This window comes from Triticum aestivum, chromosome 4B, assembly GCF_018294505.1.
Source record: "Triticum aestivum cultivar Chinese Spring chromosome 4B, IWGSC CS RefSeq v2.1, whole genome shotgun sequence".
NCBI classification, from domain to species: Eukaryota; Viridiplantae; Streptophyta; class Magnoliopsida; order Poales; family Poaceae; genus Triticum; species Triticum aestivum.
Genome location: NC_057804.1, coordinates 446,433,275 through 446,448,513, shown reverse-complemented (window position 1 = coordinate 446,448,513; position 15,239 = coordinate 446,433,275). Strand labels below are relative to the sequence as shown.

The following is a 15,239-nucleotide window of genomic DNA, read 5'->3' as shown; positions in this document are numbered from 1 at the left end:
CTTGTATGATATTTTTTTTCCTTTTTTGTTTTCATTCCTCTTCCGTCTTTGAAGCTTGGGAATGTGAAATTCCTACAGGTATCAAACAACCCAACGAAACAATGGTTGCTCGTCAATTAGCTTCTTATATTTCCAATGATCAATTGGTGTTCGCCTCCTAATTTCCAATGATCGATTCTTATAATGCCATTTTACTACTATAAGATAGGCATGGTACAGTCCAGTTTCATAACCAGTAAGAAACAATTATTCCGGCTTCTTGAGCTATGTACGGCCATGCATGCTTGTATGGTTGTATGCTTGGTTTGGGATATGCAAGTTCTTGGTTCACGATAGCTATATGTGAGCCGCCTGAATTTGCAATATGGGTGAGTCGATTTTTGGAAGAGGAAGAAATTCATCGGAAGGAAGGAAGGGATGAAGGAAGGAGCAGCCATCGGCGATCTATCTTAGGGTGGCAGGCTCGTCGGCGATTTATTTTAGGGGTGGGGGGCGGGCATGCAGGTTCGTCGAAAATTTTTGTTCCTCATCGGGTTAGAGGGATGGTCGTGGGTGGCGTCAGCACGACGGTGGGTGATGGTTGGGGAGGAGGGCGGGGCGACGAGGCAGGCGCAGGAGCATCGTCAGCAGCGGGCGATGGCAACGGGCGGTTGGGCCGGTGGTATGTCGGGCGGTTTGAGTAAAAAGATGAACAAAAGATTTGGGCTAGAGGTTGAAGAAAGATATATAATCGTTCATTTTTCATCCAACGACCTAAAACAAATCGATGGACTCAAATCTTTTTCCATGCGACTGTCATCTAGCCACTCCCTTCGCGTGGTTACTCTCGCTTTGGTTCCTCAATTCACTTTCTGGGTTTGCTTAATTTCGTTGTAAATACTGTAGAAGGTCTAGAGCCATACTTTACAAAAAGTGTTATTGTACTTTGGCTCAAATTCAGTTGATTTGGCAGCTGGAATTCTGCTGTTTTTCAAACTCAATCTGTTAGACTACAAAAACGTCTTATATTTTGAAACAGGGGTAATAAAACTTTACTAACTCCATTCACAAGTATGTCGTCCAAGCTACAATGTGTATTGTCAAACTTGTATAACTTGAGTATTACAATATGTAGAATTATTCAGGTTGGCCAGGTGAAATAACAGATTTAGTTTTTTCATAAAAAAATCCATAATTTGATTATGTTTTCCAATTTTTCACTAGTAATATATATACATATAAAAACGGAATTTATAAATCCCGAACGTTCGGATTTTAAGCATGACAACCCGAACGTTTTTCATGTCAACTTTAGTTCACGCGAGGTTGGCAAACATGGCAATTTTCTGACAAAAAAAACAAACTGGACAAAGTTGCCATGTTTTAACAACTAAAGTTGCCACCACGCGTCAACTAAAGTTGCCATGAAAAAACATTCAGGGTGATATGCTTAAAATCCGAACGTCCGGGATTTATCGGGGTCCTATAAAAATCATGGTCAAAGGTAAATATACCATGTCAATGTCCAATATGATATGCACTTACAAACAGAGAGATCATCTGCTTCCTCCGTCAGAATATAAGACTTTTTTTACACCAAAATATTTTGAGACAGAGAGAGTATTATCGTCTCAACTACGTATCATTTTTCATTAATCTAAGTTCCTCGTTGTTGTACTCCCTCCGTTCCTAAATATATGGTGTAGTTTTTGGCACGAAAATTAAAGAACGCACGTGGAAGGAAATATCACAAGTTTTAGACGAGATTTCACGTGACTAATTGATATGAGAAAATAGAGGAACTTGCCTGGTATAAGAAAATGTAATCAAATCCCTAAAAAATATACCCAAAAGAGTGGTGCAACGCAATACATCTTATATTTTAAAAAAAAATTCTCAAAAATCTATACACGTTATATCAAGGAACGGAGGGAGTATATGAAAACTCGTGCATGTTCCCGGAGAGCTACTGCATCCCATGCACGCACGCACACAAAATGCGCTGCACTTTACATAGTACAAGCCTTTTTCCTGGACCCCGAGCCATAAAAGGTACAGTACTAGGATCAACCATTGAGCAGCAGTACAAGTCGATTTTCCATTTCTAGCTAGCGTTTCCTTGAACCAAGTACATTTTGGTGGGCATATATTAGTACACGACAGGAGCACTAAAACGAGAGTAGCAAAAATCACCCGTCAACAATATGCCTCCGGTTCAGAATCTAGCTTTGCATGCTTGTCTGCCCCGGAAACATTTGTGATCCATCAAGAACAAACCCCCACTACCACAAATGCTCACTCGTCTTTTCCCTTTTCCCTTCACCCAAATCAGCTCAGGTTGTGGACATGGGGGAAAAGGGGTATGCTTCCCCCCACAGAGCCAGCACTGCAGGCTTGTCAGCAGTGCGGATTTAAAGTAGCATGGAGACGGCGACATGGCGTGCCACTGTGAACGGCCCTACCGGACAGGCACCGCCGGTGTGTGTATGACGAGCCGAAAGGGAAGCGAACGAAATGATAGGTGCGTGCACATTGTACATGTTCCAATGCACTGCCCTCACGAAACGGAAGGGATCTTTCTTTCTTTCTTTCTTTGGATGCCTCGGGCACCTACTGGCTACTATGTATCCATCTTTTCACCCTCACGTCGGGGCGCTGTGGGAGCGAACCTCCTTCGTGTCAAGACGCATTCGATCGCCTGCTTGCTAGCTGCTAGTGCCGTAATTTCTGCGGGGACAGGATAGGAATATCCCGATATATCTATCTCTTGTTAACGGTGTGGTGTGTTTTTACCTGACCTGAAGTGCGGCGTGGGTAAGGAAGGAACCGATCGACATGGGCGACGCCCTGACGCGACGGGTTGTGCTGATCCGAGCGAGCTGGCCATGTCTCGCTGAGAAGCAGCTCGTGGTGGGTGAGCATTTTTGGCCCTCACGTCGGACTAGACGTTGTTCTTGTGCACGGCAGCGTGCTGGCCGTGCTTGATTAGCTTTGCTTGGCCCGTTAAGGGAAGCAATCGACCAACACCTTCGTTTTCAACCTGCCTCGATGGCATCGGTCGGGCGGGGAGGGATTAGGTTCCGCCGATTTGACCTCACCAACTTTACTCCCCACACCGCTACGATTTATTTTCCTTTCCACCGCACCCATGCCCACGACGCGTTTGTTTCGTGCACGCCGTTAATGATTGCTTGTACAGGGCGCGGCGCACGGGTGCGAGCGACGGACTGCTCTCGTGCCGCCCACCTGTCGGCCGGCTAGACCAAGGCATGCATGGGCATGGGTGGTGGACGCTGGGGTCGACGCCGCACGTGCATGTGATCGTGCACAGCCCAACCTTCCCACGTGGAAGCAGTCGCCGCATTCAAGCGACGGACTGCTTCGCTCGCCTATAGCTCGCCGCGCCAGCGCCAGGATAGAGCACGGGGTGGACCCATGCATGCGCTCGCCGTGCATGCACGTAAACTTGCACAAGTAAATGCTCATCAGCGGCTCCGACCAGGACGGGGTCCAAGCATTATTTCATCTGATTCCAAACCCGAGCACGTAATAAGGACTTGGATCCAAACATATCCTCCAAAGCCATGATATAGGTCGAATCATGCCCTGCACACGCAAACGGCTAGGATTGTGCAGTGGCGAGGAATTTCGATCCTGCGATTTGTCTTTGTCTTGACACAAAAGTCTAACCTGCTCTAACTTCTAAAACAAGCAATTCAAAGGTTACTGCGCTGGGTCTCTAACCAAATTGCTACTACTTGTTATAAAGCAAAACAAGGACAAGGACGGCAGATGCCGCTCGTCCTCCAGGCTCCAGCCCACGTCCAGCATGCAAGTAGCAGGTTACGTGAGTTGCCGGGGCGGCAGCAAGTGGCACGACTTACGCGGTGCGCGGCAGTAGCCATGACAATGGCCGGTCAGAGCCTGCAGCGGGCGTGAGATTTTGGGACGTTCTCCGGACCGCCCAACGACCGCCGATCCAGCCACGGCTTTTCCAATGGAGAGAACGTGGCCGCCGCCCAACGCAACCGGTGCAAAGCCCGTCTAATCGGTGCAGCGAGTTGAGCATGTCGACGCGTCCGGTTTGCATCCCTAACTGCGATCATGAGTTCATGGCCTTCACCCAAGGCTGCAAGCAAGCTGTCGACTGATGCTGAAATTACCAGGGCAGGAGCTAACCTAACAACTACAATACCAATCCCTGGTTTCCACTTGAAAGGGTTACTCCAGCAACCGAGCCGTACGTTTATGCCATGATGGGAAACGACAGATATGTCAAGAAACACTGATGTAACTTGAAAGCACGGATCACAAGTAAAGAACTAGAAGTTAAGTGCATGGCTCACAACACGTAATGACAAAAGGCCAGACCATAAAAGGATGAACAAATAGATGACTAATGAGAAAGAAGGTTGGGCAGCTGATGAACAGCTAAAAATGTTGGCTTGTGACTGTCACAAACTATTTACTACACTTCAATTTGAACCAGACTTACCCCAGCTCTCAAATCGTCGTTACCCCTAAAGAGTGTTGTTCCCGTCATCAACAAAGAAAATGGGAACATTGTTGCTGGGCAACTGTACTACTCAAACTTAAACTGAAATGTAAGTACCTGATACCAGGTACGAGCACGTGGAAAATCAAACATTTTCGACGGCAATTCTAGTGACGCAAGGGTGGCAAGTTAGTGGCAAATTCCTGTCCCAAAATAAACTGAAGCACCAAGTTGCCATTCTTGCCAAGTAAAGTGCCATCCTCGCATTACTAAACTTGCCATCGAAAATGTTCGATTTGCCATGTACTCAGGTACTTATCATTTCCCAATTTAAACTGGCCTAGCCAAGTACAATGAAAATGCGAACATTGGAGTACCGTCTCAACTAACCTAGACAAGTACAATGACCTGGGACAATTTTGCTATACAGGTGTGACCAATGAAATCATGTTGATACTACATGTGCATGAAAAATACCACACCCTCCAATCCATATTACTTACAAAACCAGCGACAAGTAATACAGATCAGAGGGGGTACTGAAAATTGGCACTCTATAAAACAAGAAGACATGATAATACCCATAAATCAGCAGCGTGTACAAAAGAATTGACAGAAAAACTTCTGTTCCAAGCAAACGCAATCAGATGGCAGAACACTATCATAAGGGGGGAAATGACACTGCTCATATGCTCACATTAGAAACTATATACTGTTGGTGGCCTTGTATTGATGCAAAATGTATTTTTGATAGTGGCCTTGTATAAGGGAATGGAGGGAGTACAAAGAAATATAACTCCTGCCCAAGACTTGCACCTGAATGCTAGGAACCACAAAATAGAAAAGGACAACTCATGTTCATTCAACAGTAGAATACTCATGGGCATTCTGTGTGAAGTTAGCAACCTTCAAATGCTTACAAGAAATTTCATTTGCTTCATCAGGACATAGCCACACACACAAAAAAAAGAACTTACTGCACAAACCTCATTCTAAGGAGCAGCAACCAAAACGAAACAGGAGCACTTTAGGAGAGTTTCACAATCATCAAAGGTGCAACCAGCTGGTTGTCGCTGAGGTGCTGTTAAATCTCTGGTACATAAAAACCTTGTTCACATGGTGCTAATCTGCCAACAATCCAAATTCAAATGAACAAAATGACACAGTTTACATAAATCAAGTGTGCGGTGGTACTGCTAAACAGGCGAGCTAACATCAAAAAGCATGTTCATGCAAACAGTAAAACTTCCTCAATCCTCATTGCAAGAATTATGGCCATTAAATAAAATTATCTACAACTTTTTGCTTGTATCTTTGGCACTGGCACATGTCTACTACCAGGTATTTGATACGATAAGCATCTATCAGGCAACAGGATTTAGCCAACACTAAGTTCTTATCAGTAACTACAAATAGAATATACATTAGTATCCAGGTTTGATAAGCATCTTTTCAAGGAAAAACTGGCAAATGGTGAATTATTAAGTTGGAAGTATATCACTTTGGTACCAATTCAAATAACACAAAAGGGAGCACAATATCACAAAATATAAATATTTCATTCTTGGGGTTATGGTTCGTACAAACATGTGAAGGCAAACATTACCAGATAAAAGCAGCTAAGCCTGAAAGCAGCTGCAACAAGGAAACAGCTCAGGAATCGTCAATTACTCAGATCAACTGCCACATAAACATACAGAACATTAAACAGGTATCATATGAGCACACTTCAATAACATATAGATATGCTCTTGAAAAATAGAAACGTGTAAATGCATTGCGAGAAATTCCCCAGCCTAGTGATTGGCAGCTTTCTTTGATCTGTATAGTTTCACGGGTCTTCTCCCGAAGCTCAACTCTTCAAGTTTATTTTTATCAGATTCTTCTCAGCCAGCCTATGAAACTCTCTTCCTAACATCAGCATCCGTGTCAGATTCACGGTCCTTCTCGACATCTGAAGACGGAGTAACAACATGCTTTGATTTCTTTGCAAGAGATTCAAGGGCCCTCTGTCGAAGCTCAATTTCAAGTTTGTTTGGGTCAGGTTCTTCTCTCGGAGTGTATGAACCTTTCTTCCCTACATCAGCATCTGAGCCAGATTGACGATCCTTCTCAAGGTCTGACAGGGGAGAACCAGCATACTTCAATCTCTGTTTACTGGCATGACGGTCCGCCCTTCTGCGGTGCCGTTCTTCACGTCTAAGGCGCCTTTCCTCTTTTCGCAGCTTTTTCTCTTCTCGCCTCCTCCTCTTGGACTCCTTGTCATCTGAGTCAGAATCAGAATCAGAACTATCATCATAATGCTTCTTGTGCTTGTGACCCTTTTTATGTCTTCGCTTCTCGGACTGGGATCTGTGTTTCTCAGATTCTTCTGAGCCCGAACTGCGACGATCAATGTGTTTACTATCATGTGTCCTTTTCTTAGCTTTTTGAAGAGGACTTCCACCATCTGATTGGGAAGCTTCATCAACTTTACCAGAGTATTTCTTCGCTGCAATAGCATCATAAGAAGCACCAAGTGAATCCGTTTTGGCACGATCAATGTTAATCCCATCCTTTGGATAAGAGTCACCAGCTCTACTAGGGGACTGCCGTTTCACACGAGAATCGTCAGGGGAATCACCCTGGCGTCTCATTCTTCTACCATCAAGCGCATCTTCTGATGAATCTGATAGCTGATCATCATATTTCTTGGGGACATCCTTGCCGCCACTAGAATTAAAAAGAAACTGTTAGATTATTACCGAAAGAAAGGATGCATGCTGCTGAGGAGATGCTTCTGACAGGTTTTACCGACTGACATCATCATAATTACTCCTACAAAAAGTTCAGACGTTGATACATGCAGGAAATCTTTTCAAGTGGAAGTTTATCATGCATAATATAGCAAGTACACATGGTGTCTGATGATAATAGTGCAAATTTGTAACCCAATATTCAGTGTCTAAATAAGAAAGGAAAGAGCATTGAACCATAGCATGTCAAAAGAGCAATAGTGTTTTCTTAATGCATAAAAACTAGGACACTGTAAGGAGATGTCCAATCAAGCACTACAAGCAATCTCAAGCAGGGGATAAGTAGAGGAACATACTCCTGTCTTGATCTGGAAGAGGGTTTTTCTCCAGGGATTGAGTTATCAACGTTGACTTCCTTTAGTTGCAGATCAGACGAGAAATCCTTGGATATCCTGCGTGATGAATTGGCCTTCCGTGCATTCTCCCTGAATGTAAACAAAAGAAAAGTATATATAGACAGCGAGGCAAATGATACTTTTACGAAGACACAAGACATGAAAGAACAGATTCCAACCTTGCACGCCCGCCTTCTTCCTCATCTCCACTGGTATTTGTGCTGTCCTGACTGGGCATATGTTTTCCAGTGTCCTTCAAAGGACTGCCAAAATAAGGTCAGAAAGTTAGCATCCCAGTTTGGACACTGTTAGTGGAAAATAAAATAAATAGAATTACAAACCAACATAGACAAGTACACACCTGCCACGTGTGGAGTCTCTTTCTGCATCATTAGTAGGAGACCTCAAGGATTTTGTGAGCCTACGGTGTTCAAAATCCGGTGACTCTCGGCCACTCCTTTCTTGGTTCCTGAGGCAATACTGGGAGTAAGACAATGACTTCCCTGAATAACAACAACAAAATATGTCTGCATTCATCATGCATACTGTAGTATTACCTTTGAGCCAGATCCCTGCCTTTAGTGGAGGGTGCATCGTTTGTTCCCTTTTCTGCGTCCCTGCTCAAACTCCTACGTGAACGATTTGGACTCCTGCTGTGTGGACTGCTACTCCTGTAAATTCCAGCACAAGTGTAAATCCATGCAGCAAAACATCGGGTGCAAAGAAAATAAGAGAGCAGCATTACCTCCTCCGCTGTGGAGAGACTGGACGATTTGCAGAAAGCGTCCTAATTGAAATTGGGGATTTTCTCTGGCGTTTTGGTGACCTCAACTGCGGTGAGCGGTGAGGTGACAGGGACTGCCGTCTTCCTGGAGAACGTGGCCTATGTCTTCTAGGTGATGGGGACCGTGGCCTGCGTCTTACAGGTGATGGGGACCGTGGCCTGCGCCTTCCTGGAGATGGGGACCGGTGTCTATCTGCTGGTAATCTATGTCGAGGAGGTGATCTGCGACGCGCAGGAGATGGTGATCTTCTAGGTGCGCGAGCTGGGGACCGACGACGATAAGGAGATGGTGATCTACGTCGCCCAGGTGGTGGAGATCTTCTCCTAATGGGAAATCTCCGCCGAGGTGATGGCGATCTAGGTACCGAAGGTGATCTCCTGGAATACGGTGACCTCCGCCTAGACACTGAAGGAGCAATTCTTGGGGAATGCCTTCGGGGGGAAACAGAACGTCTAGGTGAAGCTGAACGTCGCAATGATCTTTGTCTGGAAGGGGATGGAGAGCGCCTCCTTGGAGAAATAGACCGTTGCCTACCACGGGGCGACAAAGATGTGCTCCTAGGTCTTCGATGTTCCCTGCATATAAAAAAGAGAATAAGACTGCCTATAAGCAATGATTACAGTCGAGACAGAGAAAACTTACTTATTGTTGTGTAACAAGTAATACATAGGACTGCTGACAATACACATGCCAACAGAAGCTAACACAAATCAAGATTAAACGACTACTGATCAGGTCGCACAAAGATGCCTTGTTCATTCCTCAAATTAGGTCACACACTGCTTTACAGGACCATACATAGGACTGCTGACAATACACATGCCAACACTAGCTAACACAAATCAAGATTAAATGACTACTGATCAGGTCACACAAAGATGCTTTGTTCATTCCTCGTTAATTAGGTCACACACTGCTCTACAGGACCATACTGTTTAATTCTTTCGAAAAGATGTGAAATGCAAATGCCTACAAAGAACAGTCCTTTGGGTACATTAGAAACCTAACATGCAAGGAAGATAAGTATAGTCAAAAGAAGACACAAACCTGTAGGAAATATGCACAAAACATTACAAACATGGGGAATGATGTACATTCCCACCACCTGAGTTTAAGTACACACGGGCTCAAATTACAAGTTTCTTTCAAAAAGATGGTGCACATTTCAAAGGCTGAAAATGATCTTCCATGAAGAACATGACAAAACAAGGAAGGGTTCGGATATAGGCATTCTTGATGAGCTTACTGAAAATTTAAAATGCAATGAACAATGATAAAAACTCATGCGTGGAAGAATTGCTTGCTAAAACACAACCAAGGGCCACCAGATAACAGACAACGAGCTCAAAGAAGAGAATAGAAGCAACACATAGAAGTACATTCTGCAAAAGTAAAAAAAAAAACACTGGAAAGATACTGCAAATTAATCTTATCGCTATAGTTGTGTAGGGCATAGATGAAGAATGCACTTATTCCCAAGTATTGTTGGTGTTGTTCTTATGCAGAAATTAAAGACTTCATTAAGGATCCCAAACAAATAGTTAACTAAATGAAAGAATGGAATTGAGTTTGCCCATCTCGCACTGCCTAATTGTGGCAGGATTTTTTTTTCCTTCACAGCTGTTGAGGTCATCACCAGAACATGATAATAGTTAATTGGAGGAAGAGATGAAGTGCTGTAAGCGGAACAAAAACAACGAAGAACAAATAATGGCAACTCTTGGAGAAGAAAAACAGAACTTCATCGATGTAATAGTCTGATTCTGAGAATAAGAGAAGAATTTCATCTCAAGGACGTGCATAATGTGCATTATATGAATATATTTTTCCTGACAAAAAAGTAAGGTGGTCTCAAATGTGGACATTCTACGAATATTATCTGATCTGATAGAATGCACTAAATAGTCAAAGTTAACAACTAACCGGCTCTTTGTTCTCGAGCTATGCTTCAAGTCCAGTTCCTTTTCTTTCTCAGCATCAACATTGGGATTGTTTAAAGCAGAGCCAAGTGAATCACCATGAAATCTTGAATTACCAGTATCCCCGGCCTACAGTAGTTGGAGGTAAAGAACGATATGAACCGAAATAATCGGAGAAGCTATCTGAGTGTCATCAGAAACACAAGAGGTCACAGGATAACCATTAAATCAGTGATATAAGGAAACTGGTCAGAAGGAATTAACTCACCATCATTTTGTGTTTAGCTAGTTCTGTGTCCCTTCCATCTTTCTCTCGCTTCTTCTGGATCTCCTGGGCAATTCTAGCCTCTTCCGCCTAAACACAAGACAGGTGGATTAATAAGAAAACTCTCACTTTTCTGCAATTTAAATCCCACAACTCCACAAGCAACTCTATATGCTGTAAATACCAGGTTCACTGAATAGACAGGAAGTACTAAAGGCAAGAGTGAAGTATGATGTTTTCAAAAAATCACATATAAAAGAAATGTAATGAAGTCTACCAACCCATACAACCTTTGACTAGTGTTACAAACTAGCCACAACACTAATTAAATAGTGTTCTATGGGCAACGTCCGAGAAAAAACATAAAACAAGGTCGTCTGCAGCTTCAACCATAATGATACATGTTTGCTACAGTAGACATAAACGAGAGCAAAAAAGAGGAAATGCTATATTAGATTCGCACGCAAGCCTTGTATTGTCAGCAGACATACAAGCAATCCTTGACATGGAGTAGGTGGCCAGGCGTATGGAGAACTCCAAATGTACACATATCATAGGAGAGGAATCCAGATTTGGCACATACAAGGGATCGAGGAAGCACAGTGCACCTTCAAGGCAGGCATTGGGTGCAATCATGGAGACACTAGGAAATTGAGTTATCTCTAGTTAGGAGTTTCTTTTAGTTTAGGAGAGCTTAATCCGGATAGAAAAGACATGTTTTAGGTAGTTAACATTGCAATTCTGGTTCAAATCCTACTTGTGGATCAAGTCAATTCTCTTATACTCCCTCTGTCCCAAAATAAGTGTCTCAACCTTAGTATAACTTTATACTAAACTTAGTACAAAGTTAAGACACTTATTCTAGGACGGAGGGAGTATTATATAGGAGAAGCATGTATTGTTTTAATCAAATGATATAACGATCACAAGTTATCTAAGCCTTACAGCAACCCTTGCACATCAGGCACGAGCCCTGGAACTACGGCTCTAAACGAGCTGAGCTGAAGGAAATATACCTTGGCTCGGCTTGAGCTCAATTCAATCCTCAGCCCAAATATGCCTAGAGCACGGCCTATCGACATAACGGCTCGAGTTCGGCTTTGCCAAAAGCTAGAAACAGTTCGATCCCAGATCATTAGGGCTCACGAAAACTCTTGAGTAATATTATTAATTTTTATCATATTGCCAACACGCTAGGCAATAGGCATCGACTGTCGCATGCCTTATCAAGCCACTCTTTTATAGATAGTCCTCCAACCCCACTCTTCTACAATAGGTGAGGTGGTACTAATCTACTCAGCCCTACTGTTTGTTACATGGACTAATAAGAGATGGGTTGATGCACAAGTATAGCTATAGGGCCATGAATGTTCTTCGGCCCTCCAGTCATTGCTACGCGCAGCTTTTCTCTTACCAGACTAGGCTAAGCTTCTTGTGAATTGCTCACATTCTGATGATTTGATTATTGGGCTTGGAGATATTTGGGCCACACCTACGTACAGAAGGACCGATTGAAGAGAAGCTTGTCCAACATCATCTGAGATGGTTTGGGCATATTCAGCGCAGGCCTCCAGAAGCCCCAGTGCACAGCGGGCGGCTAAAGCGTGCTGATAATGTCAAGAGAGGTCGGGGTAGACCAAACTTGACATGGGAGTAGTCCGTAAAGAGAGATCTGAAGACTAGAATATCACCAAAGAACTAGCCATGGAGAGGGGTGCGTGGAGCTATCCATGTGTCAGAACCATGAGTTGGTTATGAGATTTTATGGGTTTCAGCTCTAGCCTACCCCAACTTGTTTGGGACGAAAGGCTTTGTTGTTGTTGTTGTTGTTGTAAAGAGTTAATATTTATCAGGTGGGCTGCATGGTAGTATTATACCGAGCCTTATCGAGCATTTTCGAACCAAGCTTCCCAGGCTCACGAGCATAAGGTCAATCTTGAGCTCGGCTTGTTTAGGCTTTGAGCCGAACCCAAAACGAGCCAAGCTCGAATATTGTGACGAGCTCAAACTTTTTTGACATCCTTGCCTGTCACCGGTTGTTGACGGTCAGTACAGATCTTGTAACCCTTACCCTGCCAAAATTATCCCACTCTGAACCAAGGTTCCTAACATTATAGGCTTTTTTAAAAGAAAGAATAACTCAAAAAACAATCTAAATATATCATAAAAATAAAGTTACCAGCAAAGATCACGTTCAACGCATGGTTCCCAAACTATAATGCCACCCGTTTTAGAACTTCCAGCTGGATTTTTTTTTTGGATTCACTTTAATGAACTTAATACAATCTTACAGACATACAAGAACGATACAAGAACCGGAATATGTTGTAACAGTAGATCGTATGGAGAGTCAAACAAATTCAGCAATCATAGCATCATGGTTAAGGATATGTGAAATATGTTGTGCAACTCCTCGTAATTTGAAAAGAGGAGTTGTAAGGATAATTAATACAGTACAAGTTCTTATTAAAGGATTAAATTTACAGTTAAGACATAATTTGAATATATACAACTTAATAAGATTGGATGGCTAAGATGGTTTGCAGCATTTAACCCAATTCGTACATTTTAGATTCAAATAAATGATAATTACCGTAAATAAAAGGAGGTAGCTCAAAAAAAAAACTTAGATTGAAATGGAGCATGCTTCCACTCAATACCGACTTACGGTGGTCAACTGAAAGATTATAGTCAAAAGGACGACTTGAGCTGCTGCAGTACCGACATACTAACTAGTAGCGCAACAAATCACACCTAGTTGGCATTTTTATTGGAAGCCAAATACCGACCACGCGATCAACTAAACAGAACTGATTCTAGGTCATTGTAAGGCCATGCTAGTTTGATGTCTTATGTATGTATTCTAGCTTATTATGAGTTAACTCAGAACAACATGACTGACGTGTGTCATAGAAATATTGCTATAATACTAATAAATTGATGTATTTATGCAAACCTTTCTCTGCTGAATCTCAGCCTCCTTTGCATCCAAAAATTGCTGGGGCACACCACTGGCATTCTGCTGCGCACTGAGAAGGAGGCTCCACAGCTCCCTCATGAATTTTATTGTATTCTTCTCCATGAACCCTGTCAGCTGGATCTGTATGTACTTCCCGTCCACCTCCTGCAAAACAAACAAAAACCTTATAAAGCTCCTGAGCTCCTACTATTTATTATCAGCCGCACAGAACTAATTTAATCATTAGACAACTATAGCACCTACGTTTGGGCTGACTGATCCAACAAAATCATATCCAGGCAACAAATAATTCGATGACATGGCCAGAAAAAAGCACTAGTATGATAATGATTAACTTTTACAGGTACAGCCCATACTTGTTTCACAAGTTCACAAGAAGTTCTGGTGAGCTAATTAAATTGGTATTTAGCAAATTGGAAAATGTTGTGGTTTAGCTCCACAAGATGGCTGTGATTACCTATCTTACACTATCCAAACAAGCCTATGCGAGACTTTAAACTTAGTTCCTGAATTACATGTGTATGATTTCAGTTTTCATTCCTGACTCCTGAGCTACACCATGAAGATAATTGGGTTCGTAGCTTACAACCTTAAAGCTGAATGGACGAAATCCAATATATCCAGAGATGCTTTACATGAATATAGAATACAGAGTTTCGTTTTTAATTAATTGGTAGGCATATCTTCAATCAGAAAATCCATCTGTGTTTGTTCAACGAGGCCATAAGATGCAAGCGCCATTGCTCATGTTAAAGAAGTATATCTTCAGAAACCTCACCTTCGCATCGAGCAGGCCGTAGATGAAGTTGATAAGCACTTCGTCCTCGAACCCAAGAAGCTCGGTGACCCGTGTGGCAATCCACGGCTTCATCACGTCCATCTTCACCTTTGACATGTCCACCTAAACCCAAGGAAAGAAACAAATTAGAGTTTAACTTGAACCCACGGCAGATAGTCCACCTCTGGACGCTCATCCGCTAGAACCCAATGGAGGCATAGGGCGAGAACGAAAAAGCTAACCTGATGGTCAAGCTCGGACGCGAACTTCTGCGTCTTGAGCAGCTTGGCATGCTTGTTGGAGAATCTGGTATCCTGGTCGGCCGACGTCCCCTGCAAAAAAAGCACGGCGAATCAGCGCACCTGACACAGATCCGACGAACCGGAAAAACGAAGCGAGGTTGGCGAACTAAATCAATGCGGAGAACCGTAGCCGCTTACCCGGAAGAAGCCTCCCGACATTTTCACAGATGGTGCGGCCGCCGGGGCCGCCGCCGGCTTGGGGGAAGGATTGCCAGGAAGGGTGGCTAGGGTTGGAGCCTTGGGAAGACGACGACGAGTTGGGGGTTGCAGGGGAGAAGAAGAGGCAATAGCCCGATCCAAAAACAGTCGCCTGCCTCAGCTGCCTGGGCCAAGCCCACCGGTCTGTAGGCTTTCGAGTCTGTTCACTCGTAATACGTCTACATCACGATTCATGTCTACTCAAAAAAAAAATCACGATTCATGTGTTCCTAAAATTCTCTCAAAAAATATCTATTCCCAAAAAAAAATCCTCAAAGAAAAAACTGCTCCTAAAAATTCCCTCAAAATAAGCTGTTCCTAAAAATACCCTCAAAAAGAAATCTGTTCCTAAAAAAGAATATCATGATTCTCTTTTCTTTTAATAATTCTAAAAAAAAAGACAATTCT

The 15,239-nt window shown here is 43.1% G+C and overlaps 1 protein-coding gene across 2 annotated transcripts; it reads right to left on the bottom strand.

Moving 5' to 3' along the window:
• Positions 1-5,312: 5,312 nt before the first annotated feature.
• LOC123092620 (serine/arginine repetitive matrix protein 1) lies at positions 5,313-14,982 on the bottom strand. Of its 2 annotated transcripts, XR_006444778.1 has the most exons (13): positions 14,772-14,982; positions 14,574-14,663; positions 14,332-14,454; positions 13,530-13,697; positions 10,577-10,663; positions 10,313-10,437; positions 8,350-8,964; positions 8,162-8,275; positions 7,966-8,073; positions 7,784-7,867; positions 7,566-7,694; positions 6,081-7,186; positions 5,313-5,601 (listed from the first exon to the last, which is right to left on the bottom strand). XR_006444778.1 is itself a non-coding variant. In XM_044514424.1 (12 exons), exons 1-12 carry the CDS (start codon positions 14,790-14,792, stop codon positions 6,370-6,372), a joined length of 2,481 nt encoding a protein of 826 aa, XP_044370359.1. In that variant the 5' UTR covers positions 14,793-14,982; the 3' UTR covers positions 6,015-6,369. The 2 variants fall into 2 exon arrangements, 1 of the variants encoding a protein (XP_044370359.1); XM_044514424.1 differs by lacking the exon at positions 5,313-5,601 and having other exon boundaries at positions 6,015-7,186.
• Between the last annotated feature and the right edge of the window lie 257 nt (positions 14,983-15,239).